The 26,159-nt window shown below is 44.8% G+C and overlaps 2 protein-coding genes and 1 long non-coding RNA gene across 3 annotated transcripts in view; 1 reads left to right on the forward strand and 2 right to left on the reverse strand.

Moving 5' to 3' along the window:
- Positions 1–7,465, reverse strand: part of LOC135395274 (uncharacterized) — a 34,225-nt gene extending 26,760 nt beyond the window's left edge. The window contains exon 1 of the long non-coding RNA XR_010423006.1: positions 7,390–7,465. This is a non-coding gene — a long non-coding RNA (uncharacterized LOC135395274). The remainder of the gene's footprint in view (positions 1–7,389) is intronic.
- Positions 7,466–7,710: 245 nt separating this feature from the next.
- LOC135393821 (glycerol-3-phosphate dehydrogenase, mitochondrial-like) lies at positions 7,711–12,666 on the forward strand. The gene has a single exon (XM_064624105.1). The coding sequence runs from the start codon at positions 7,829–7,831 to the stop codon at positions 9,989–9,991; it is 2,163 nt and encodes a 720-aa protein (XP_064480175.1). The 5' UTR covers positions 7,711–7,828; the 3' UTR covers positions 9,992–12,666.
- A 3,752-nt stretch (positions 12,667–16,418) lies between these two features.
- The window catches only part of LOC135393822 (low-density lipoprotein receptor-related protein 4-like), a 323,511-nt gene continuing 313,770 nt past the window's right edge, over positions 16,419–26,159 (reverse strand). The window contains exons 27-35 of the mRNA XM_064624106.1: positions 25,260–25,478; positions 24,863–25,106; positions 24,461–24,605; positions 24,260–24,373; positions 24,086–24,167; positions 23,868–23,926; positions 23,060–23,280; positions 22,147–22,503; positions 16,419–18,282 (exon numbers count right to left, since the gene is read on the reverse strand). Coding sequence (XP_064480176.1) covers positions 22,222–22,503; positions 23,060–23,280; positions 23,868–23,926; positions 24,086–24,167; positions 24,260–24,373; positions 24,461–24,605; positions 24,863–25,106; positions 25,260–25,478 — 1,366 coding nt within the window. The 3' untranslated portion in view covers positions 16,419–18,282; positions 22,147–22,221. The remainder of the gene's footprint in view (positions 18,283–22,146; positions 22,504–23,059; positions 23,281–23,867; positions 23,927–24,085; positions 24,168–24,259; positions 24,374–24,460; positions 24,606–24,862; positions 25,107–25,259; positions 25,479–26,159) is intronic.

Raw genomic sequence — 26,159 nt, forward strand, 5'->3', positions numbered from 1 at the left:
CATACTAAGAATATGACCCGTTTGTTTGTTTTGGTAGCCGGACGATGTGTGTATACACAGTTCATTACTGAAAAACTTCACACACCAAGAGAAATTAGTAAGAAGCCTTCCCAAGCATCCCGGATTGCTGTGGCTGTAAGTTGTTTATGACGTCCGTGAGCGAAACATGGTGCAAAAACATAAGCAAAGACGGGCGTGTTGGGATGGGTCCATATTCGAAAAAAGGGGAGAGCACAAAAACAGCAGATCAGACGGACAATCTCGGACTAGCAAGTGGCGTTTATTGCACAAGGTACAGAAAAGGAGGAACAAAGACACAAGTATGGGGGAAGGGGGAGAGGAGAGAAAGGAGTCGCGAAGGCCCCTCCCCTTGTGCAATAAACGCCAGTTGTTAGTTTGAGATTGTTCGTGTCGTCGCCTGTGTTTCATGCTCTCCCCCGTTTTACGGCGACATGCTCAATTTCGTGAAGGTCCTGTCCCGTACGTCCCATCACCGAAAACCCTTCTTTCTCTTGGTGCGAGACGAAGCGAAGAAACGGGAAAGGGGGCGCCCGATGGAGATTGGTCATTTCGAAGAGTCGCGTCGGCTGTGACGTCGGCGTCACGTGCCCCAGAAAAAAAAAATATATATGGGAACGGCGGCGACGGTTGCCGGTTCACATGTCATCATGTCATGGCATGTGAAGAATAGCGCCGCCTACGTACCGGCTTCTCGTCGCCCCCAGCATAGGTGCGGTGCGGCGGTGCACCAGAGAGAGGGAAAAAGCAGGGTAAAGCTATGGTGTGACGTCACGTGCACGCCACCTATAACAGCGGCATTATGAACCGTCCTATAAGGAAATGTACGTATGGAAGAAGATCTTGCTGCGGACCACAATCGACAGGTAGAACCGCGCACGTAGCGAAAGGCGACCTCAAATAAACAAAGTCTCTCGCGATTTGATGGCCCTGTAACTTGCTTCATATCTGCCAGTTTTTTGTTTTGTTTTTCTTCTTCTCTCTCTTTTTTCTGTTTCCTTTTTTTTTTTTTTTTTTTGGAACATGGACAGGGGCAGCAGTACTACGCCAAGCAAGGAGAGCAACAATGCTTGGAACTGCGGCTTCATTAAACTTTTTGAAAGGGCAGAGTGTATGCCTGTCAACGTGTGTCCGTCCGCGTTTTTCTTTGCGACTCAAACTCGCTAAAGGCGCTCACGGTAACGACTCCGAAAACATGAGCCAAATGCCTTATTTCCTTCCAAATGTCTGACATCACATTGCTGATCTTTCATTTGACTGCTTCCTTTATCGCATCGCTTTCGTAGAGTGCTTACGACTTCTACTAAAACTCGCTACTATCAAAACTCCTTCCCTATCCGGACGAAATTTTACAAGTTTTGCATTCCAGTAACTATTTGCGTTACGTTGTGTAAGCCTGATTTTCACTCTATTTCCATACGACCGCCGCAGGGCGATTGTCAAGTGACTGGACCACAACGTCACGTGACAAACGGTTGCACCAATTACCGGAACCTCGCCGCTCCGTAAAAATAGCGCACGACCACAAAAGATGTTTCAGCGCCATAAATACGTGCGCATTGTGAAATGATACACACATTTTTGCAGGTGCGCGCCACCTGCAGCTTCCCCCCCCCTCCCACACACACACCCATAATGCATCATTTGCACGCTGTGTCATTGTATATATTGGCGCTGGAACAATCAAGTGGCGACATCTGTACACCGCGCTCGTGATCAACTGCTGTGCAGTAACCAGACTTGTGCGTAACGCGTTACTAGTAATTGCGTTACTTGTAATGAATTACTTTTTTGAGTAATTTTTCGAGTAATCAGTTACTTTACTGTGAAAGTAATTTTTCGAGTAATCAATTACATTTTGGAGTAATCGATTACTCAGTAATTGATTACTTTTCCGGCAGAGATTAACTTATTTTTCAGATGTTCTGCCCCAAGTCAAGCCCCTCGTGCCGTCAGCCTTTGTTGGATCGTTCTACTATAGCAAGTACAGGTCATTGTACTAACGTTCTGGAATTTCAGGGTCTCTCTCCCTAATCTCTTCCTACACCAGTATGGTGGTACCTGAAGGTTTAGAGGTTTAGTGAGTCATGGGGAGGTTCCAGGCAATGTTCTTCCACAATCGGGTCAACGTCTTCCCGGGCGATAAATTCAGTCGACGTACAGATCTACCTGTCCTAAGCGTTTTTGTTTTTCGTGTTGTTGCAGCTGTTCCGCTATTTAACCTTTTTTTCTTTCCTTGCTTTTTTATTCTTTTTTTCTGGGGCACACAAAGACAGGTATAATTTGTGTGAATACAGAGTAACGACCGGAGTAACGCGTTACTTTTTTACTCGTTACTAAATTACATTTGAGTAAACACATTACATTACTGAGTAAAACACTCGAGTTTTGGTCTCCCCGAAAGATCACGTTGTGCACCAACGCATTTGGTCTGCCTCCACAAAGAAATCTGATAACTGGCGTCATACCGTATACCGTGAAAACCAACGGTACAAGCTGAACTAACGACACTCCTCCTACCGGTTACATACCTATCCACCCACAACAGTTATTGATGAAACCCACCCAATGATGAAACCAGTGTGCAAAGAAAGCGGGTCGTATATTCTACTGACAGCTATAAGAAAATGAAAACGAATCCATCGAATATGAAATAAATTTGAAAAACGGAGATCACCCTGACGAAATCTTACGCACACTTTTAGCGGAGCATTATTCACGGTAGAACTCTTTCACGTGGTATTCGGTTGGCTATTCTCCGTACAGTAACGTCCGGGGGCTTTGTCTCTTTCTTGCGGCCTGTCAGGGTCCCCTTTCTCGTATTTATTTTTTCTTCCTGGGATCATTTTCGAAACTGAAATTTGACCGCGAGCTGCATTGCTCGAATAGGTCGTCGCACCAAGCAAGAGTACCCTTGATGCTTGCACATTTAAAGCCTTAAATACATATAAGGATGAGTTCTTGCTAACCATACCGGGTTCGAACATCTTGCGAGATTGGCATTCATAACACGGAGAATGAATATAGTTTATAATTAGGGCCTGACTTTTTCGGGTTTTATTTTTGGCCAAATTCGGGGGGTAAATATCGGGTGATATTTTCCATTTGAAAATTCGGGTGTATTCGGGTTAAATCCCGTTACGGCATATACTGTTGTCAGGAATTCGGGTGATATTTTGTTTGTTTAATAAAAATTTGTCTTAACATGGAACTAATGTTTAGCAATGTTATCAAACTTTATTTTAATGCATGCTTATCAGTGTGCCACGCGACCCGGATGTTTTCGGATAGATTCGGGTTAAACCCGAATTTTACAAATTTCGTTCGGGGGGTAAATATCGGGCGGATACGGGTTTAACCCTAAAAAGTCAGGCCCTATTTATAATATAGTATAAGATAAGAATAATATAAGATAAGTATAAGAATATAGTATAATTATAGTTCTGGTTCTCTTTGTAAGTGAGACTGTTCAGACGTCGTAGCGGAGAAGACGACAACAACAGCAAACTTGAGCAAAATTGTTATCCACAATCTGTTACACGATTCTACGAGAAAAAAAAAAGAGTAATGTTAGTCCTTTAGGGGACTAAATGGGTTGCCACAAAAAATTAGTCACTTTCGGGAGTAAATCCATGGGACTAGATGAATGTCACAGAGTGTGGAACTGCATTTCACGCTCGGTTCTAACAGACCCAGGTACATAATTCGTGCGTGCATGAATAAAAAATACTTCGAATTAAATCGTCAACCGTGATATGTCGAGTGATTTAAAATCTTGCGACATTCATAGGGCACAATTTCTCAAACAAGGAACCGCTAACTATTTCTTCCTCTGTGTGGGCGGAAAATTGCCAAGTTAGCTGAGTTATATATAGCTTTATTCCATCAAATTCACGAATAGTACATATTTACGAGGACTGTTACATTCGGGAGACTAGCTGCGAAGTTCAGTGGCTATTTACAGTACTGGGGAGTCAATTTCGGGATCATGGGACTAAAATGGGGACAAATTACAATGTATAGGGGACTAGAAGCCCCGTATTACTCCTTGTTTCTTAGAGTGCAGATTTCAGTGGCATACGCTGTACAAAAACGTTTGGCATGAAGAAAAAAAAAGAAGAAAAAGAACGTTATTTTTGGGCGTACCGGAACCGAACGAAAACCGAAATAAAATTTTATGTTAGATGGAAGCCAAAAATATGCTTTCGGTTCAAATTGAAAATTGAACTATTTGGCTCTCAAAGGTACGCAACGCAAAACCAGAGTTGTACGTAACGCGTTACTAGTAATTGCGTTACTAGTAATCAATTACTTTTTCAGTAATTTTTTAACGTAATCAATTAATTTTGTGAGCAAGTAATTTTCCAAGTAATCCTATTACAATTTACGGTAATCAATTACTGAGTAATTGATTACTTCTTTAACCTTCTGTCAACAATGGCAACCCTTTTCAGCAAGCCAATCTGTTCTTCTGTTCCACCACCAGTTCGACTGAAGCAATGACGCAGAGGTCACTGTGACAGCCGTCTCTAGTCCACACCTGTTATACACACGCGTTATTACCACAGTAATATGATACAACCGCGATAATATGATGATATGATAATATTACAACCGCGACCTACTAGAGCAACAGTAAAATAGGTGACTGTATTGATAAATTGTGGGGGCTGAACATAACAACAGTAACAAAAGAAGCCGAAGTTTCGATGTTGTTTTAAATGTATGTATAAATCTGTAATAAACGCGTGTATGTGTTTTGTATGTTGCTTTCAAATGTATTTGTGAATTTCACTTATCATGTATGCTGGTGTGTCATATTAGAATTTGCAACAAGAGCTGCATGGTTGCCTTCACTGCAGGCTTGTTGGCTTTGCTATGGCCCACAATTTAAAAGTAACGGGAAAAGTAACGCGTTACATTTTTAATCGGTAGCGTATTACATTTTTGATGAAGTAATTTGTAACGGTAAAGAATTACTTTTCGTGCAGCAGTAACAGTAACTGTAATCAATTACTTTTTTCGAGTAACGTGCACAACTCTGCGCAAAACCTCAAGTGCACAATACATGGCATCAATCTGCGTTTGGGTTAGGGAACTCCGCAAACCTCACACTAGAACAACGTGCCAGAGTGCAAGGCGGGCTCCTTGTTTATGTCTATAAGTCACATGGTAGGACCTTCTAACCAGTCTTGTTATTTCTCCCTGTTGTGAAACTGAACCTGTTTGAACCGTTATTTATTTATTTATTTTTTTACTCCGGATCTGAACAGTTTTCTTTGAACCGAAACGATAACCGGAGCGGAAAACCTTTCGTTAATTTCGGCACCCTGGTCGGAACGCTAGCAGAGTTGCCAAACCTGACGAAGAATCCGAAACGGAACATCTGTTGCATGCGTTTTCGCTGTGGTATATAATTAGGGCCTGACTTTTTCGGGTTTTATTTTTGGACAAATTCGGGGGGTAAATATCGGGTGATATTTTTCATTTGAAAATTCGGGTTATTCGGATTAAATCCCGTTACGGCATATTCTGTCGTCAGGAATTCGGGTGATTTTTTTTGTGTTTAATAAAAATTTGTCTTAACATGGAACTAATGTTTAGCAATGTTATCAAACTTTATTTTAATGCACGCTTACGAGTGTGCCACGCGACCCGGATGTTTTCGGGTAGATTCGGGTCAAACCAGAATTTTACAGATTTCGTTCGGGGGGTAAATATCGGGCGGATACGGGTTTAACCCTAAAAAGTCAGGCCCTATATATAATGAGCACTTCGTTTGATACTTGCGCTTGGCAAACGGCTGGCAAGAATCAGGATAAATGAATGCATCTTTTTCCATATCATACTTGGATAAGAGTGAGTAGGAATTGAGAAGAAATTTCGCGCAAGAGCTAATATGCGCAACCTGTTCAAACTCCTGGCTTTACGATATTCTATGAGATAGTAGCCCTAGAGGGTTCTCTCCAAGCAATCGTGTCAATTATGGAATATGGCAATATGTTCAGATTATATTATAAAGTAAGAGTATGAGGCAAATGATTGTATCGGTTAGACCGGTGAGCACGGACTTTATTGGACCGCACCTCATCGAGCCAATGGTAACTTCAGCCGCGCTGAAATATACAAACTTCTGTTCCGACACGTTTTTGGCTCCCGTATTTGTCTCTTCCGGAACCATCACGAATATTTATTAGGTAAAATACACATCGGCACACACAACGTTTAAAACAATTTAAAATGACGTTCCGGAATCAATCATCAGAATGGCATGCGAGCACCTGCCCCAGCCTACCAAGCGGATGTAAATTGAAATTGAAATTATTTTAAACTTTACAATGCTTAATGAATAGTACAATTTATACAGATGGAAGACCCAGAGGGAAAAGTATCCCAAGCAGCACAATGTACTGAAAGTCGAGTGCAATAGGGGTGGACGGTATGCGTCTTATCAATGTTCTTTAGTTTCACGAATGTGTTCAAGGCCTTCCACCTACCCGTCCACCCCTATTGCACTCGACTTTCAGTACATTGTGCTGCTTGGGATCCCTGTAGCAATTAGGCAGTGGTCCGGTGTGCTTGTTGATAGCTCCCTGTGTTTGTTTAATGTATACCAGGATTCCAATTGTTTGCGTACGCCCCAACGATTTTCCCCGGCTAAGATAAGCGGCTTATCTAAATCTAGAATATGACCTGTAGTCTATAAATTTAGATAAGCCGCTTAAATTAGCCAACTTTAACATAACTTTAGAAACCACCAATGTAGCAGGCAACCACATATACCTTTGCCAAAAAGAAAAATTGACTTGACTTGCACTTTGCGCAGAAAGAACATTTCTTCCTATATCACGATAAAAAATAAAGACGGTTAAGAGCATCAACTATTTACAATATACATTAAAAAACAAGACTTTCGTGCAGTAGAAAAGAAAGAGGTGTTGAATAGCTTTCTCAGAAATAATGGAGGGTTCCGCATTTTAATGGTAGAAATGCAAGTGTGCGGGCGAGCTGGTACATTGTAAAACGACGATAAAACATGTCAGTCATTAATTATAAATGGGTTGCTGAGTTTGAGAACGTGTCGTGTTGTTATTTTTCTGTTCCTTGTCTCACGTTTTATCGCGGTTCCGCATTTTAAGCTCACGTAGAGTTGAATTTTGAGGGGGAGGAATTTGGTGGGAAGACGCAAAATTGGCATTGCTATCTGGATTCCATGTATTGACTACTCAACATATTTTGTTTATCATCTGCTAAAGAAGCACTGTTGCGGGCAGGCGTCAAGCAAACCAGGTGTAGCTGTCCTCCAAAGCACTGCGCGTTCAGTACTCACAAAAAGTTCCCCAAAGCGACCGACACAACAAGACGGCTTACGTGTTTTGTGCAACTTGTTACTCGTCCATGTAACTGCCGTTCCGACTGCCAATATTTCGAAGCGAGCGCGCAAGGGCGTCTCACTCCACGTGCTTTCCGCAAAAGCACGACCTGAGATGAATCATGGTCGCGTTGCGCCATCTGTCGCTCGCCAACTAAAGTTTCGTTCTCCTCGACCTCATGAACAGATAACGAACACACATTTATGTATTCTGCTTTTCAAAAGATTTGTGTGACAAAATTGTGAGCTTAGTGGTATATCACTTCTATAAAAAAATGCAAAAGTCTAGTGTTGTTTACGTCTGGATCCACCTTGCGATCGTGGAGGACGCCATCTTGAAGAGGGTCACCTTTCAATGCATCTCCGTCCCTGCCGCTAGTAACCCGGGCATCTCTCGCGTACGCGAGGTGCAACCGTGCGGAAGAAGGTGGGTGAATTATGGCTTCCTACAGAATGCGAAAAATTGTGATCATAGGCGGAGGTGCTCTTGTGGCGACATATATCGCTGGGCAGTACACCGATCGGAGTAGGCCCGTCGTAGTTGCCGCCTCAGCGAAGGACGCATCCCGACCTCACGGCCCGTTGCTGCCTCGAGCCACGCATCTGAAAAACCTCAAAGAAACACCCGAGTTCGACGTTCTGATCATCGGTGGAGGAGCAACGGGATGCGGAGTTGCCGTCGATTCACAAAGCCGCGGGCTCCGCACTGCGGTTGTAGAAATGAACGATTTCTCCTCTGGCACCAGCAGTCGCAGCACAAAACTGATCCACGGGGGAGTGAGGTATTTACAAAAAGCAGTCATGAACCTCGACTTGGAACAGTATCGGATGGTACGCGAGGCTTTGCAAGAGCGAGCGAATCTTCTCAGCATCGCACCGCACCTTGCGAACCCGCTGCCGATCATGTTGCCCATCTACCGGTGGTGGCAAGTTCCATACTATTGGGCCGGAATCAAGCTCTACGATCTCGTCGCAGGCAAGCAGTGTTTGAAAAAAAGCTACTTCCTGTCTGCGAAGAGCTGCCTAGAGTTATTTCCCATGTTGAAGAAAGAACACCTTTGTGGGGGTCTCGTCTACTACGACGGTCAGCACAACGATTCACGTATGAATATTACGCTAGCTCTAACCGCAGCACGAATGGGATCTACTATAGCCAACCACACCGCAGTCGTTAAACTACTCAAAAAGAAAAATGAAGAAGGCAAAGAAGTATTATGTGGTGCTACGGTGCGTGACATGCTCACGGGTAACGAGTTCGACGTGCACGCAAAGTGCATCATCAATGCCACGGGACCCTTCACGGACAAAATAAGAAAGATGGACGACCCAAATGCGCCTAACATCTGCCAGCCTAGTTCCGGCGTTCACATTGTGTTGCCCAGCTACTACAGCCCAGATAACATGGGGCTCCTTGATCCGGACACGAGTGACGGTCGCGTCATCTTCTTCCTTCCGTGGGAACAAAACACCATAGCGGGTACGACGGACCGGCCCTGTCCCGTCACCGAAAACCCCGCGCCCACCGAAGACGACATCCAGTTTATCCTGAGCGAAGTGCGACACTACCTGAACCAGGACGTCGAAGTGCGGCGCGGCGACGTCCTCTCCGCTTGGGCCGGCATTCGCCCGCTCGTGCTCGACCTGAACAAGAGCAAACCCGGAAGCACGGAAGCGATTGCCAGGAATCACATCATTTACGTGAGCGACTCCAACCTCGTCACGATCGCCGGCGGAAAGTGGACGACGTACCGCGTGATGGCGCAGCACACCATAGACGCCGCCGTCCGGGCGTGCGACTTAAAACCGACGGCCGAGTCGAGTACGCTCGGCATGACGCTCGAAGGCGGCCACAAGTGGACGCCGACCATGTACATTCGCCTGGTGCAGGATTTTGGAATAGAACCCGTCGTCGCGAAGCACCTCGCGAGCAGTTACGGCGACCGGGCGTCGTCCGTTGCCAAGCTCGCCGCTCTTACGGGCAAGCGCTGGCCCGTCCTCGGCAAACGGCTGCACGAAGAGTTCCCGTACCTCGAAGCTGAAGTCCGCTATTCTATAAAGGAATACGCCTGCACCGCTGTTGATGTGATTGGTCGTCGGCTGCGCCTGGCCTTCCTGAACGTCCAGGCCGCGCAAGAGTGCCTTCCCCGCATCGTAGACATCATGGCTGAAGAGCTCAAATGGAGTAAAGCCGAGAAAGAAGAACAGTACGTAAGGGCCAAGGAGTTCCTCGACGTCGAGATGGGCGGCAACGTGAACGTGATGTCTAGGCAGCCCCTTCAGATGAGCTTCACAAAATCCGAGATGGACCAATTTATTGCCAAGTTCCAGACCATCGATCGTGACCACAAGGGCTACATCAGCGTCATGGATCTGCGACGCAGCCTCAAGACGGCTGGTGAGCACGTGTCGGAGCAGCAACTTCACGAGATGCTAAATGAGGTGGACATCAACAAGAATGGCCAGATTGAACTGGGAGAGTACCTGGAGCTCATGAACGCCATCAAGACCGGCTCCATCACGGAGAGCAGGGTGGCGCGAGCCGTGGATCTCGAGTACGACCGGCACTCCCCCTCCGTCGACCGCAGCGGAGGAGGATTGTAATTGCCGACGTGCTTGGTTTTGAGGGCGACAGACAGCATTGTGAGGTCTCGGTGTGAACGGCGCGGATGACACTTGTGAATGTCGCTTTATTTTATTTTCAACAGTGATTTCTTGACGGACGCGTTCGACTGGTAAGGGGGGAAAGTTTGTAGAGGCTGGAAAAAAAAACAATTTAGATCATTAACGGGGATGTTGGGCTCTTCACACACAGACTTCATAATGGTTGGTTGTTTGGAACCGCATATAACATCATCTATGTGAGTGCATGGATGACTGCCTCCTCAAATTATGGACCCACTGCTGCTTAGTTGTAGAAAAAAAAATGTGGGCATATGCAAATGCCTGTGTGTGTATGTAGTGAATCGTGTCTTACGGTAGAAATGAAGGTTGTTTCCTCTGCTGAAAAGTTCAATAACCAATTTCTTTTAGCGATACTCTTCTTGCATAAGAGAAGTAGGAATGAAATTCCACTTTTACTTCGTGGCTAAGCCACTTTCAAACTGCTGGGAACACCCTCCACCTTTCTCTTCTTAACTTATATTAATTTATTCTACACATCATCGAGCTTCTGTCTCTTTGTGTGCATCCTCGTGTTTATCTTCTATTTTACCTGCAGTTTTTTTTTTTGTCCTTCATGCCTCACAATTCCACTTGAGATAGCAAGCTCGTTATCTTGCGTCTGTCCAGTACGTGAGGTTTTGTTGTACACTCTACTTGCAAAGGGTTGACCCAGTTACCCTTCTCTGTGTCTCGTAGTGTAGTCGAGCGAAGAAGAAAGAGAGGCAAGCAAGCTGATGGCAATGAACCTTTCGGGTATTTTTCCTCGAGTATGAATTAAGTTTGTCCCATCACGTCTCCTGTCTTTGTTTCTTCTCCCGATACTCAAGGAAGCTCCAAGTAGTTTAATTCTCATCTCCGAAACGACTGCACGTTCCGTTTGATGAGGACAGCATACGGCTTTCTTTCGTTAAGTGTCCAGAGAGTCGCTTCGGAAAGGGGTTTACTGTTTCTAGTTTTAGTCCGTCTTATCTTTAACAAGGGGTTCCGCGGTTGCGGATTATAGTTGTAGGTAGATTTGGAAGGATGTTTTTCGTATCTCCCGTTTCTTTCAGATGTTGCGCATTAATGGAATTTGGTTGGGCTGCTAGACTGAAGTCATGCTGCATTCGTATGTTCTAATCGGCATATCCTCCGTTATTTAGGTACTCTGCAATAGTTTGCGTGCTTGGTTTAATTTCGCTACAAAAATTACGGATGCAAAACATTGTGACACGATAATGTTGGAGTCTGTCAATAGGTTGTCACATTGTCTACTTTAGCAACATAATTAGCCCTCTGCTGGAATTCAGAGTTTCTTGCTCAGGGTTAACTCTGTAAAACACAAACTTACCAGCAGTTATATTGGTGAGTGCCTTTCAATTCTTTTATCTTTCCTCTTTTTAAGGTTAATTCCAATAGCTCTGCATGTAGCTTGTCTGCAATCCATGGGAGACAGGAATTCCTTAATGCATCTCTCCAGTTCTATTAGGAATAAAGAGCAAGCATCTCGCAGACAATTGCAAACACAATGGGACGTTTGTTTGAAGAAACCGTGGTAAAAAGATTATGCATTTACTGCTGATAACCATTAGGTGAAAATACACTGATTGATTAATTGATTAACTACCTAGACTGGAAGAGGAACTGGTAGTACGGATGGCAGGCGTGCAATATTGCCTGACAAGGATAAAATACAAATCGGTTTGCTAGTGACACTACCAAACAGAGAATCGATTTTATTTATCTCAATCCCTTTTAGGACGTGTTGGTGGACTTGGACACCATGCCAGCTTTCGCATCCTTGGACGAGCTTGTTCTCGACTGTTTAATTCAATCTGAAGGACACCCCCATGCATGTGTCTGTGGTGCCAAGAAAAAACCCTTTCTCTTTGGCTTCTGCTAATAATAGGACCGTGGCCTGTTCTCACCTTTCTTCGAGCTGATGTTTCAATATTCTCTGACTGGACCACCTTTAACTGCGACCTATTCCACAAACACTGGCGTGCAATTCTTTTAAATTTAACGTGTTCATAATTTTGTGTCTGCTTGCCCTTACCATTCGCCAAGCGTGATTAGATTTCTCTATTGTGATACGGTAAAATGAGTAACGCGAACGTATGTGATAGGCAGGTACTTTTTTTGCATTTGAAAGTTTAACGTAGATTTTATTTTTTCCCACTTGTTTTACTGGTCTGTGTTCTAGTCTTGCGCTGGTGACTTCGTAGAAGTTTATTCGCGGATACTAATTATGTCAAAATAAATCCTGCGTTCTTACGGTATCCTTATGCATTTGCACGTGTAACAAATGCAAGATAAGTATCCAGTTATACTGGTACGAAGCATATTCACAGGGGAAAGTTGGAGATCCACGTGAATTGCATTGTGAAAGTGTGGCTGTCCTTTGACTGTCTTTTCCATTCATTGTGCTACCGCACACCTGTGAGGGTTTATGCTCCCAAGGCGTCTTTGATGATGGAATCGAGATTCCTAACTTGCAATTTGTGACTTTTATATACTTAGTGTTATCGGGATAGTTTAGTCCTACGTTTATTTGTTAGAGGCGTCAACCGTTGCATATGCCAGAGTTTATTACGACTTGCATGTATTTACCTGCTAAATAAACTATTTCCTAAGCAGTCCGTTTCAAGTAATTCCTACAAGTCTCGTTTGCAGCCTGTATTCTGTTAGCATGCACTTTTTTTTGCACACTGCATGTTTGGTGGTTGCTCAGCAGACACAGAGAGGCAGCAGAGTTTATAACGAAACATGTAAAAAAAAAACTTTATTTTTAATACACATCACATTATTCTCGCATGGCAACGAAATGGCGTGAAAGAGCGTCCATTTGTGCTGTTATGTTTCAATATGATCCTCGATTAATCTCTCTCACTGGTATGTACAAGGACTTTCAACACTGTGAAGCTTCACATAGACATATGTACAAATGCGAACACACCTTTTCTTAATATTGCAAGCTACACGATTCACTAATGTTTCATTCATTAATGCCTTTCTGTTCTGACACGAATTCCATATGAATAAAAGCTAGTTTAGGTAGAATAATTCCTTTCTGGTCTACAGAGGTAGAATGAATGTTTGCCCGGTCACAAGGAGAACGAACACACAAGTGCAGTTGCCCCATACTTGAATATGGGTTCAACCTGTGTGGCAACATGTAGCTCACCTAATTCAGTTTTGCTTAATGCTCACTTTATTTCGGATGTTCAAACATTATTATGAGCCGTCTTCACACTAAAAAAATTTTATCTATAATTCGGTTAATTTCTTCTCGATGTTTGCTCGATATTCTTGATGTTTTGTTTTTTTTTTTTTGCCATTTTTGTTTTGATTTTTGTATTGCTTCTGCCACGTTTAAACTGCCACTGATCTTGTTGGTGCACCATCCGGCAGACCTCACGGCTGTTGATGGGCAACGTTCAAAATAAACTACTATTATTATTATTATTATTATTATTATTATTATTCCCAATATTGTGAACAGCCTCAGAAGAAAAGCATAGGGTTCCGAACTTCAGATTCCCCCAAATATATTACCAGGATGGTGCGCTTGCTTCAAAACATGCATTGTGCAACCACCGCAAGGGAAAGAAAGGGAACGTTGTCAGTGGTTCCTCAGGTAAGATTTTTCTTGCATGTGTTATTATGGCCAACAGGGATTTTCCCAGGATTTTCATCCGGGGGATGTTGATAATCTGTAAGGGTTATGTGACACCCATATCTGCCGGGTTTTCGTGGTTTTTAGGGTGTAGGGGGTGCCGTAAGTAATCCCTAATTTGGCTAACACGGTGAATTGGAATGATGAACTCGTGATTCGGTGAGCAGTACATACAGGATATTAGAGGGGGTGATATTTACACACAGTTTGTTACCGTTCAGGTTCGCTCAGAAGTCATCTTCGCAGTTTTGAGCTCCTTCAACGAAGCAATAGTGTGAGCGCAACTATACTCTAAGAGTAAAACAAAAATGCCAAATTGGATTGTAGGATTACCCTGCTTCAGTGGCACCACTTGGGGGGGTTCGGTCCGCACATGTTTCTTTTTTTGTTATGTTTTTTTAATACCTGTGGTATAATATTGCTATGTATCGTGTAGGAAGGGATCTATTATGTGTGTGTGTGTGGGGGGGGGGTGCGCAAAGAGCTCTCGCACCGGGCGACGTGTATCCTGGTGACGCCACTGCCCTGCCTGCGTGTACAGCTCCGGTCAACCTTAATAATAACCCTGGAATAAATTCGGTCTCACTTCCGAGCGCGATAACAGGCACCCCGGGTGCACTGGATGAACGTCAAATGAAAAAAAACAAAAAAAAAAGCCTTGCGTTAAACTAACAGAGTAATTTTGTTCAATTAAGATTTCCTTGTGGCCCTAAGGGTTGCTGTAATCGCGATCGGGAACGAGACCACATTTTTATTTTCCGGTGTTGTTATTAAGGTTGACGCGAGCTGTACGTAGTGTGGAAGGGTTAGCGTCAAGGAGATGGTTAATTATCTTCTGCTAAGGTGCACCAAAAACAATATAGATGACTAAACCGAATGAGAAGTAGAATGACACTCGCTGAATACAGGAAATTGTGCCACAATGCAACAAGCTCAGCTTACACTGAAGATTTAGATGAAATTCAGCAATGCAGTGAGATCTAGAAGTACGAACCCCTTCCGCCATGTTAAAAGAATATTTGAGCAGAACCCTCTATCGGCATCTTTTGAGGAAGCAAACCTTTTTGCTCTTTTAATGAATCTGGATGTCATTTTGCATCACGGTTGTTCCGGAAAGCGTTAAGCAGCGAAGCAACACGCAGTGCAGGGTGACACCACAGGGTGTATCCTATTTGAAACCGTTAAAAATAAACGCTCAAGAATAACCGCGCAAGTAGATCCACGGTTGAAAATAAAACGTTCAGAATATACGCTTATAAATCTACGATAAAAAATAAACAGCGCATCTTTAATAATGGATTCTTAAAAACATATGCTTCACAATATATAGTTATAAATGAAGTGTTCCGAATCCACCCTATTTGATTGGTCGCTGTAGTCACGTGGTATGACCCCGCAAACAAAGTGTCGTTGTCCGCTTTAAAAAATAGTTCGCAACTTGATGACTTTCAATCGGCCGGGTATAGACATCTTTATGTTGGAATATGCGTTTGGGGTCAGAGGGTTAGTGACGGCGCCAGTGAATATGTTTATGTGACAGACCATTCTGGTTACTAAAAAGAAAGAAAAAGTTTGCCTGCAGGACGCAAACTCACGCAACTGAGCATGCAAATCCTCGAAAAATTTCCGTGCCATAATGTCAAAATTTCCGTGTCATAAAATATTCTGTGTCATAACACGGAATATAAGACACCCTACCCATATCGCCAGGTATTAAAAAAAAAGGGGGGTGGACCCGCTGCCCCACCTTCCGAAGTCCTTTCGTCACTTCCTCAGTTTCATTGAACTGTCATTAGGGACACAAAAATGATATTTATTTTATGGATGTAGTTCCGTACACGCACTTACAAATCTAAAAAAATGAGAACAAAAAAATTAAGAAAATTACACTACCTCGAACCAGTGCATCAAACCGAAAACCGGAAAGAACCGTTAGTTTTTGCCGGAACCGAACCGAACCGAAAAGGCCGTCGCCATCTCGGAGCTGAACCGAACCTCGATTTAGAAAAATTTCGGTTACCGTTTCAAAATATCGAGAGTTCGAGACTAACCTGACCTCATTCTTTTTTACTTTTTTTTTCTTTTACATTTTACATCGCTTCTAGAGGGGGGGGGGGGGGGGGGCATTTTCCGTTTCTCCTGCCAATGGCGGGAGTTCGCATCGGGACCGGCTGCTCCTGCTCCCGTCATCGGCATCGGCATCGTCCACGACAGCGACACGATCGGAGCAAGAAACGGTAGAACGCTTTTGGTACCCCACGAGGACCAACAATAGCTCTTCACTCACATCAAAAGAACCAATATGCAGTGCCATATTGGTAACCTTGTGTGAATTCTTCGCGCAAATGATATTGCCTACTTAAAGAAGAAGATGAAGAACAACAAAAGAAAAAAAAACTCATGAATTGCCCGGCGAATTCTGTGCAAGCATCCCCAAAACTGAGGAAATTGAGGAATAATTTGCAAGAACGCACTGTGCGTGATTCCTTGCTTCTTGCCTTGACGAGAGGTCTTCACATTTCGACTCACCCTGTAATTACCGTTGCAGAATGTCATATGTGTCATTTTGCGTGCATAAACTCGGCATACATTGAATTTCCGACTAGATTTTTTTTTTGAATAACCGAAATCGAAAGTAAAAAAAGAAAAAGACGGAGCTATAATACCATTGACGGTTGATACATTTTGCAGTAAACTATAGCGTCGGGCGGCCTATTGGAGTTAAAAGAGAATAAATTTGATCTTGAGCTGAAATCTCCAACTTAGTTTCTCCTACCATTGTTACGTGTCGCGATCTGAGGTCACTTTCTTACAATATCGCAGTTTCATGTATGCCTGAGATGCGTACAGATATCCCGACAAAGAATCACCACAAAAGAAGTCGCGTAGAAGTATTATTCGCGTTAATTTTGTCTCCCGACGAAGACTGTGGAAGCGGCAAACGTAAAGGCTCAGTAAAGTTCTCTAATCTGTTTTCGCGGGCAGTTTAGAAAACATGATGAGTTGACTAACGACGATAGTAAGTGTACTTATAAATTGAAATTCATGTATTTGTCAATATGTGGAAACATGTCGCATGTGTTTGTCAGCATGTGAAAAGATGTCGTTGACATCAGTACATGGTTCGTCATAACGAGCATGGGGTCTAATTGGCACTTCTAGCTTGCTCACACCTGCAGGCGTTGATAAGGTTGTATTAATGGCCACCAGAGGGAGGAACACTATATGTATACAAATAAAGAAGCGTCGCTATCACACGGCACCTGCCTCAATGAAGGCGTGGCGGACTGTCTCTTCAGGATCTCCATCTAGCGGCTCGAAACCCTGTACTATTAACTAAAAGGTTAGATAGTGCGTTGTTGACCTTATACATCGCTTTGACGTATGCTTCAATGCCATTTCTGTACATACTTTATATCTGTCGCGCTATCAAATATTTCACATAACAAGGAACGGTTATAACTTCCATTATCGCACGGTATCGAACCTTCAAAAGAATACAGTGAACCCTCGTTATTATGACCCCCGTTAATCTGACATTCAGGCTTTATGACCGAATTCCTGGGGAACGGTTTCTTCGCCATGTAAAATTTCCCCGTTAATATGACATTCCGCTTATCGGACTATGACCGAGATTTTGGGGCACAGCTGGGGTCAAACACATGTATTATCCTCCCGTTATTATGACAGCGTCAGGCGCCCCTTAGAGCGGCTGCTTAAGTTGCTCATGAACAAAGTGACACAGTTAAAGTGGGGCGCAAAGGATTAGGGTGATTCCAGGCGTTGTTGACGTCGAGATTACTCATACCTTTTCTCGGATTGCTAAAGGGAGAAAAACCATAAAAGACAGTGACCGCCCGTCACTACGAAAGAGGCCAGTGAAGCACTGAAGGTTGCTTTATTGTTTTTTGAGCAACACAATGACATTCATAATGTTCGCGTGATTGATAGTACTCTTGTCCAGTTATAAAAGCTGATCACTGCAAGCTACCACCAAGCAGTCATTGTTGACAGACTTTTTTGTTAAATAAATTGTTGTGCAGCATCATGCGTGCGTTGTGTTTTGCCGTGCATACTCTCTGGTCCCGACCGTTCCACTTTCTCGTTATTATGACAATTCGCTTTATGACCAGAATCTGCGGGAACGGAGGTGGTCATATTAACGAGGGTTCACTGTACATCTTTTGTGCTGCATATGTGCACCAAACAACGCTCATTGTACAGCTCGTGAACAAGTTCAACAACGTTCTTTCCTAGAACGGTACGTCGTAAAGTCCTATATGTACACACTTATATGAGGCACTTCCAAACAGTGGAGTCTTCTGTACTGTGCTATATGGGAGCGGTGACTTGTATGATGGGCCACTTTGACCTAATCGGCAGCACGGCGTAACCACTTTGAACGATCATGAAAGAAGTCCTGGTCCTGGAACTGTATAGGCCATCTTGACATACAGTAGCAGTTCAGGTAGTACGCTGTTTTTCGGACACAGGTAACGCATTCTGGATGTCGTCAGCAAAGGCAACGTCAGCGGAGTTGGCAGTGTAGGCAAGACTGAACTGCTGACGAGGTGAGCTAAAGATAAAAGGCGAGAAATAGAGGAAGGTTAACAGGAAAGGCAGAAAGAAGTTAGTAAGTCAAAAGAGAATTCAAATAAGTATAAAGGTAGTAAGGACAGATTAGTAGTATCGGAGAAGTGTCTAGTGCACAGCAGTTCACAGCCGCAGCAGCGACTGTGCACTGGACGTTTTCATTCATTTCAGTTCATTCAGTTCATTTTATATCCACAGTACGGGTATGCAGAAGCAGAGCAATGTATTGTATGTATTGAGGACCTTTGTATTTAGAATTATCGTGTCGGTAAGGAGCAGTGAATGAAACGTCGTTATCAGCTCTGTAAGGTATTCATATACTGAAACAGAAAACATTAAACAGCGAAAACAACGGGAATTAGTCGAGGCAGGCCTACAAATATGCACGACACAAAAACAAGTAAGCCTCGCACGCCCACAAATTAACGAACAGGTGCTGATGCCGGGTCTTCTGGAATATCTGCTGTCGTGGTGTGACGGTTGTACATCTGTCGGGAAATCAGAAAATCTAGGTTCGATTCCTGACGTCAGCACATTTTTCCTTGAGCTGCCTCATTCGTAGACACATTCTTGGCTTTCCCATTGAGATTCTTTAAACGCCTCTTACGATCTGCAGAATGACAGAGGTGACCAGTGGTTCATCCAGAATCCCAAGCATGGAGGGGCGTTGGAAAAAATTGGGGGGGGGGTCAATATTATAGTTACGTCATTACAGTTTAACATATCATTACCGACTTAAGACTAATGCTCAAAATGCAAGGGCACCCCCTGTAGGGGTTACACGGGTGAAAAAGTTAGGGGGGTGTCACTGAACATTTGGGGGTGTTAGGGGTTGTAGGAAGGAGGTCTGGATAAATCACTGGAGGTGACCACGGAGGGGATAGCTTTTATGCACTTCATAGTGTAATTTATTCGATGAAAGCTTACCGGTGTACCTTAGAAAAATCAATTTCGTCTTCTGAACGCGTTACGAAAGGAGTTTGTAGACGACCATTAAAGACTGCTGTGAGCGACTCATTATCGGCTGCGCAACTCCAATCACGATTGAAACAATGGGCACCGGCCCACTATCACCACCAAGATCCATCACCGGGAGCTCGCTGCGAGTTCAATATCCATCGAGAAAAGCACATTCGCTCGCACGGAGGATGCCGTGTTTTTCTTGAAGACGGTTACCAACGACAGCTCAAAATGGTGACGCGTGGCTGGGATGGTCTGACCCCCAAAAGCTGTCTCTCTAAAGAATATAGCGTGCGCACTGAAAAGGAATGAACTGCTACCACCGTCTTCACGTACTTCTACACACCGTCGAAACTAAATGATGACAAAAGGTTTCTTATGGTTTCCTTCAGAGGTTTTCTCGCGACCACACTATAACACTAGACAACAGCAGAAACACTGCAAAGTTTTTTTACTTGATGACAATACACAATAACAAGTGGGGTAACAAGCGGGCTAAATGGTTAGGGAAAGCTTAGGAAGATGAGTACACAATCTTCTGTGGCTCATCTCATAGAGTCAACAATACACACTACCTGAGTTGTTGACTTTGTTGGGGAAAATAAAGCGAATAAGTAAATTATGGATATAGGGAAGTAGGCGAAAACGTGGAGGGAGACAATGTAGTGCATGCCTGCTCTTCGTTTTTAGGGCGAGGGCAGTACTATTTTTGAACCATGATGTGGGCAAGCCTACGCTTGTCCCATCCTACAGTTGGCAATACAAGACGATAATGAAGATGGGCTCACTAATTCCGTGACACACTGCAACGTTTTCTCAAATAATCTTACAGCTAAATGGTTTCGAAGAGATTGAGTTGGTAGCGAAATGTAGTGAGCGAGATCAGTGCTATTTTTTAGATGTGATGTCAGCCATTGCGCTTGTCCCATCCTAGAGTTGCCAATACAATCCTACACCTTTCAATGCAGTTGCAGATTTCCTCCAATAATGTTCTCAAATTTTTCATGCATTGCGACTTGTCCCATCCTCTAGGTAGCAATACAAAATTTTCTGATTGAGTTTCAACTTGTCGCACAAAACAATGGTTTCAGTTGGTGTAAAGGGGACTAACTCCATACTATTCTGTTTGTGTAAAAGGCCCCACCTCCTAGGCAGTTCTACTTGGTAACAACGCACCCTCGTACCATTAAATATGTACATAAATGGCGTAAATTCCTGGTGCGGAACAAATGCAGATGTTTCAACACTTTACAAATGTTTAGCGTCAAAGGTTCTGCTACTTGCGCTCCGCAATATCCATCTGCTGCTCACAAAGTCAGCAACAAGGGGGTATTCGCAGACGCGCCACAACATGAAAAAGATGAAGCAACATGGACTTCACGTGCAGTTATGGTACCTTATTTGAGAGCGATCCAATGAGACCGTTCTACGTGCACGAGGGGAAAGGGAGAAGCTGAGGGTCTGCGCGAAAGGCTGACCTACTTTCATAGCGTATCGATGACTGTGGGAGTAGGACAGTACGCAATGCCTGATGACATCAGTTACGAACTTCCACCACTGTTTTTAACCAGCATTTCTGCACTTTTGAGGCCTCGGTGTAGCCGCGTCGCGTCATGCTGGTTGGAGACGGAGATGGGCCCCTCACTCTCCCCATCGTTTTTTTTTATTTGTTCTTTATCGCGCCGTCTCGGCTGGGAAGAAACATTTCGATAACGGTTCCGAAAACCTGATAAGCCAATCACCTAATTGCTTTAAAGTGGCTAACATTACATTGCTGATCTTTTCATTTGACAGCTTTCTTTATCACATAGTTTTCGTACAGCGCTTCCGATGTACTAGAACTTCCTAATGTGTGCTTCTTTTTGATTCCGTGCTAGCGCCCCGAAGCAACTGTGGCTATACGGGCGGCGTACAGACGTGGACACGGGTAGAGTGGACAGCAGGAAAAAGTTTGGACAGGTAGGTTGGTGTGCTTCCTGGACCCGCTTTAGAGGGAGTTAGAGGTAGCTGTGCTGACGTTCGTCTGAAAAATGTTCCGCAAAAGCTTAGGGAAAACCTGAGACAGCACACACGACCCACCAATTCCCAGTCTTCAGCACGACCTTCGCTACGACCAACGAGCGGACGCTTTTACCCAGTCCGCCATGCCGCACGTGATGTCATCCACGGCGTCTGGCAACACGGACGCCCCGGAGTTACGGCGTCCGGAGCTACAGCGTAGGCGGTGTGCTACGGAGCATCCGCCCAAGTATATAGTTCGCAGATGTGCCGCCATTGCTGCGGGAGATGTAGACGCGATGGCCGAAAATGCCGAACGTTAACGGCGTGCGGTCGATAATGCTAGGAAGCGGCGTGCAACAAAGCGTGACGCAATTAGACTCGACTAGATATTCAGAAATGCTCACCGAAGAGTACAGTGCCTTTAGAGTACAGTAGAGGATGAGGTAGAGTATCACCCCTGGCGATGAAGCTCCTCATTCACCATCATTAAATAAAGTTGTTGTTGATGTTTGACTTTAGTAAGAAGTGAATGCGTTTGGAGGCGAAACCAGTGTTTCTGCACGAGGCCCATGGCAACCTATGCAAGGGTTTCCCGTTGCGCCACGCGCAAGTCATGTACGGTCACAGCGCAGGGATTGTTCTTCGTCCGCTGCAATGCCATCGCATTGCGTATATGCGTTTGGCGTTGAGCGACAGAGTACAGTGAATTTTAGATCAAGCTCTTGATTTCCAAACAGTTCTGAAATGATTTTTGGATCTGGCACAAGCAACCGTGTTATAATCTCGTATGGTCAGGCATTGAGTTTTGTCTGATCTGCAGTTGTGAACAAAAAACCAATAATGTTCCGGCTGGTAGATAAAAGGAACTTCCACGACGATCACCTACCTGTATCCCTCAGCTGAGTCGAAGGCAAATTGGTTTATAGATTCCTATACTTTGGCTCCTAGACGAGGTCTACCCTCAAATATCTGTTTCGACGACCGTTGCGTGATGCCTGGGAGTCGTGCGACGACCCGTGTCCCCTCCCCCATGTGGGGAGTGTCGGGGGCAGGGGATCTTAGGCGGGGACGGAGGCGTGGGACATCCGTGAAGTGGACCCCCGACGTAGTAGCTGCTGTCCATACTGGCCCCAGCTGAGAAGGCTCGGATACCAGACTCGAGTTCGTCTAGTTTCTTACTCACTAGCGCAGCTACTTCCAAGTTATTCAGTTTTTCCTTCGTTGAGATGGTGCCGTATTTATCCTGCGAACAACAACAACAACAACAGCATCAATGTGATGACAATACTTGTTTACTGTTGATTAATTATAGTTTGTGAGCAGTTTACATCTACACTTGGAGACCACAAATATGTGCAGCTTTAATGCAAGTTTACGTGCTTTAAATGGGAGTTTTAATGCAAGCGAGAAACGCTGGGACAGCATTTATGTTATAAAGAGAGAAAAGGCAGGGGAACGGTTAGAGGAAAAGTAACAGATAACTGCGAAAGTGGAATGCTACATGGGATAATGGTTAGTAAATGAGGGCAGCTGAAAGGGCATGCTAGTGGGGCACCGCATTGGGAGGACGCTAGGGGGCATGGTTGCACGAGCGGTCAAGGTACAATGTACCATAAAGCTGCATACGTATATTGCTGAGAGTTACTGTCCACGTTGCCAGACATGCAATGCAATGAGCGTGCCGGAGTCACGGTACACTTTACAAGGCGCAGTATGCTATGGACTTCAGTAAAGGTTCAACAAAAAGTATGGTACACACAACATTTATCATTTTGCAAGATCGTGCTGCTGATCCTCACCTCGCTATTCGCATAGTGCACTTTGCCGGACCAACTCCAAGGCTTCTTATCTACTATATCCGCTCCTCCCGCACCATGTACGGGGTGAACAAAGCGTGGCACGCCCGAAGTCATTCTCCTGCGTCGCCTCTTGTGCCAGACCAGCACGGCTCCGAAGAAAAGCACCAGAAGTGCCGCACCGACTGCGCTCAGCGTGATGTAAGCACTCTGGAACATCGGATCTGGTAGGAGAGAACAGGGCAGTACCTGTTGTAATCATTGCAAGCACAGCGATGAGAAGTACTATGCTTATTGCTATTGGTAGTGCTACTGTATTTATTTTATTTTGTATCGTTTTCAGAAAAGCCCAACACTGTACAGAAAAGAGACTGCAAGGACAAGCCTGAGATTGTTCACATATACATAGTTTAAGAGATGCCCACAAGCAACTCTGCTGGATGCTTCAACAGTTTACGCAGCCTGGCACTGTTGTTTTCAAAATCCATCCGTAGGTATGCATGGGTTCACAGCTGTATAGTGTATACGCTATGCGAGCGTCCGGGCCAAACCAAGCTTCTAAGATAACGAAAGCAGAAACTGTGGGGGCGGTAGTAGACACATCTGGACTGTGGCAGTATAGTGTTGTGAGAGGCGCAGCAAATTTAGAGCTCTTCTGTGACCTCTTTCACGTACTGTACACTTATAACGTCTCATAGCGTAACAGTGGCTTTCTCGATATGCCAGACCACGGTGCTACGTAGAAGTTCGCTTCCCACAGATGCGTTTATCGAAGCGGTTGCTTATGCGCAAGTATATAACAATCCCTTACCACCGAATGTCAGCAGAGAAGATTTACATTTTCCCTCTGCTACCTCAGAAGGGGTGCACCTGTTGAAAAAAAAAAAAAAAAGAGATATTAAGGAGACATCCACTGCGCCTCAGTGTGGTCAAACTCATCAGGTGTTGACACCGAACTATGTAGACTGAAGCAGGTCCTGGTGCAAGTTTTTTCGCTTATGAACCGCGCTCCTTCCGAGTTCTACTTACTTAGTTGCCGTGGCGTTAGGAGCTGCTGAAGGTGGTATTGACGGAGGAACCATAGCGTTTCCAGGGGTCGTCATGTCGGGAACTGAACAATGATACAAATAACACTGGTCAAAACAATTAAAGAAAAAATTCAAGACGTTAGACGAGATTTTTTAAAAGGAAATGATTGCCTACACGTTGAGCAGAGTCTACTGTCTGGGACGGACGGACAAGCGCAGACGTAGCCTTGCCCTTTAAACAGGCAGAGGTGCGTGCACCCACCATTACGGACGCTACATGGATTGGTGCCTGCAGGGGAACCGTAGACAACGATGTAAGGCATTGTATTCGAAATGTACTCGTAAAGAGGAAAACAGAAAAACGAAAACAACCAACCTGTTTGTCTACTCCGGGCTACCATCTTGATCTCCATTAGGTACTCCACATTGTCGCAGATGATAATTCTCTCCAATCCAGTGTCCTTATTAGCCCTCTCAATAGCCTTCGTCTGCCAGTCAGTCCAGTAGATGAACGACTGATACTGCAAAAGGGCATGTGATAGGTCAGTCCTTGTAAGAGCCTCTATACCAGGACCTCCTGGGTGCCTCCATGCTGTTGCTCTTGAGCACGCGTTGTTACGTAAGACACGTTGTGGCATCTACGCATTCAAGAGTGCACAAGTACCACAAGAATCACCCCGCCCGCTTCCGAGGGCAATCGTACCTCAGCGTGGGCCACTGTACCTCAGCTTGGGCCACACAATTCCTTGTACAACAGTGTTTAGTGTGCAGCCCTTACCTGTGTGAGTCCAAACGGATGAGCCACTCCTTCAATGAGTTTCTGGCGACCTTTGCCTTCCAAGTCAGAGTATTCGATGCAGTCCATCTTAGCGTCCACCCAGTATAGACGCTGCGTCTCGTAGTCGATAGCAAGACCGTTGGGCCAGCCCAGGTCGGGGGCGATCACTATGCGCCTACCGCTACCGTCCATGTAGGAACGTTCAATTTTGGGCGTCTTGCCCCAGTCCGACCAGAATATGTAACTGGAGTCACATAATTACAGTTATGAAATGGAATACGTACATATCAATATAGCACCGAGATGTAGAAAAAAATCGGTGCAGGTAGAGTTTTTAGGAACCATAAATTGTGAGGAGAAGACATAAGGCCATAGGGATTACAATACGATGCCTTACCCCAGTTCAGGATACAGCGCCAACGCACGTGGTTCGTCCAGATCCAGGTTGACAAGCTGCTTGCGGCTGGATCCATCCGCACGTGCCACTTCGATGACCTTCTTCCGAGAATCCGTCCAATACATGTTCTTGGCCACCCAGTCGAGAGCCAGACCGTCAGCGGACTCCAGATTTTTGTCGATGACAACCTCAACGTTGCTGCCGTTTAGATCAGCCTTTCTGTTGGGACGAACAGATATACCGTCATAATGTGATAACGCGGATTAAGGGAATATTTGTGTGTTTTGTACTATGATTCCAGTTTTCTCTCTTATCGATCAAGAAGCTGAAGACCGGATAAACGAAAGTGAGTTGCAAGGACTGTTATGCATCACGTTGTTTATTTGCCGAACAGTGCGTGATCCCGGGAAGCGAACCCGGCTAACCAAGAGTCGATCGTACTCTTATCTTAAACAGTGCTAATCCAAACCTATTCCTGGCTTCTTTCCTCGATGCCCTCGTTAGAAGGGCGTCATGTGGTAGCCTAGCCTAAACCAGCGATCATTCGATTGATTTTTCCTCATACACTTGAAGACAGATGTCGGCACAGTTCCCTGTGAAGTCGGCCCTGGACGCACGGTCCCCCCCCCCCCCCTGCGATAGTGGTGACGTTGCCCGCCTGAGCGTGGCCGACTACGGCAGGCAGTTACATCATCACCATCACCACCACAACATTTCACGGCACGCGTTCGGCTCAGGATGTTTGAAAGATACGATGTCTTTCAACGAGGATTCTCTCCCATTCTACTTACTCGCTTTTATCTAAAATCCCCTACTGAGGCTCGTGCATATGACGTCACGCGCAGCCTTTGAGCGCCTTGCAGCCACGTGACATGGAAAAACATGGGGATACGTCACAGG

This window comes from Ornithodoros turicata, chromosome 5, assembly GCF_037126465.1.
Source record: "Ornithodoros turicata isolate Travis chromosome 5, ASM3712646v1, whole genome shotgun sequence".
Lineage (NCBI taxonomy): Eukaryota > Metazoa > Arthropoda > Arachnida > Ixodida > Argasidae > Ornithodoros > Ornithodoros turicata.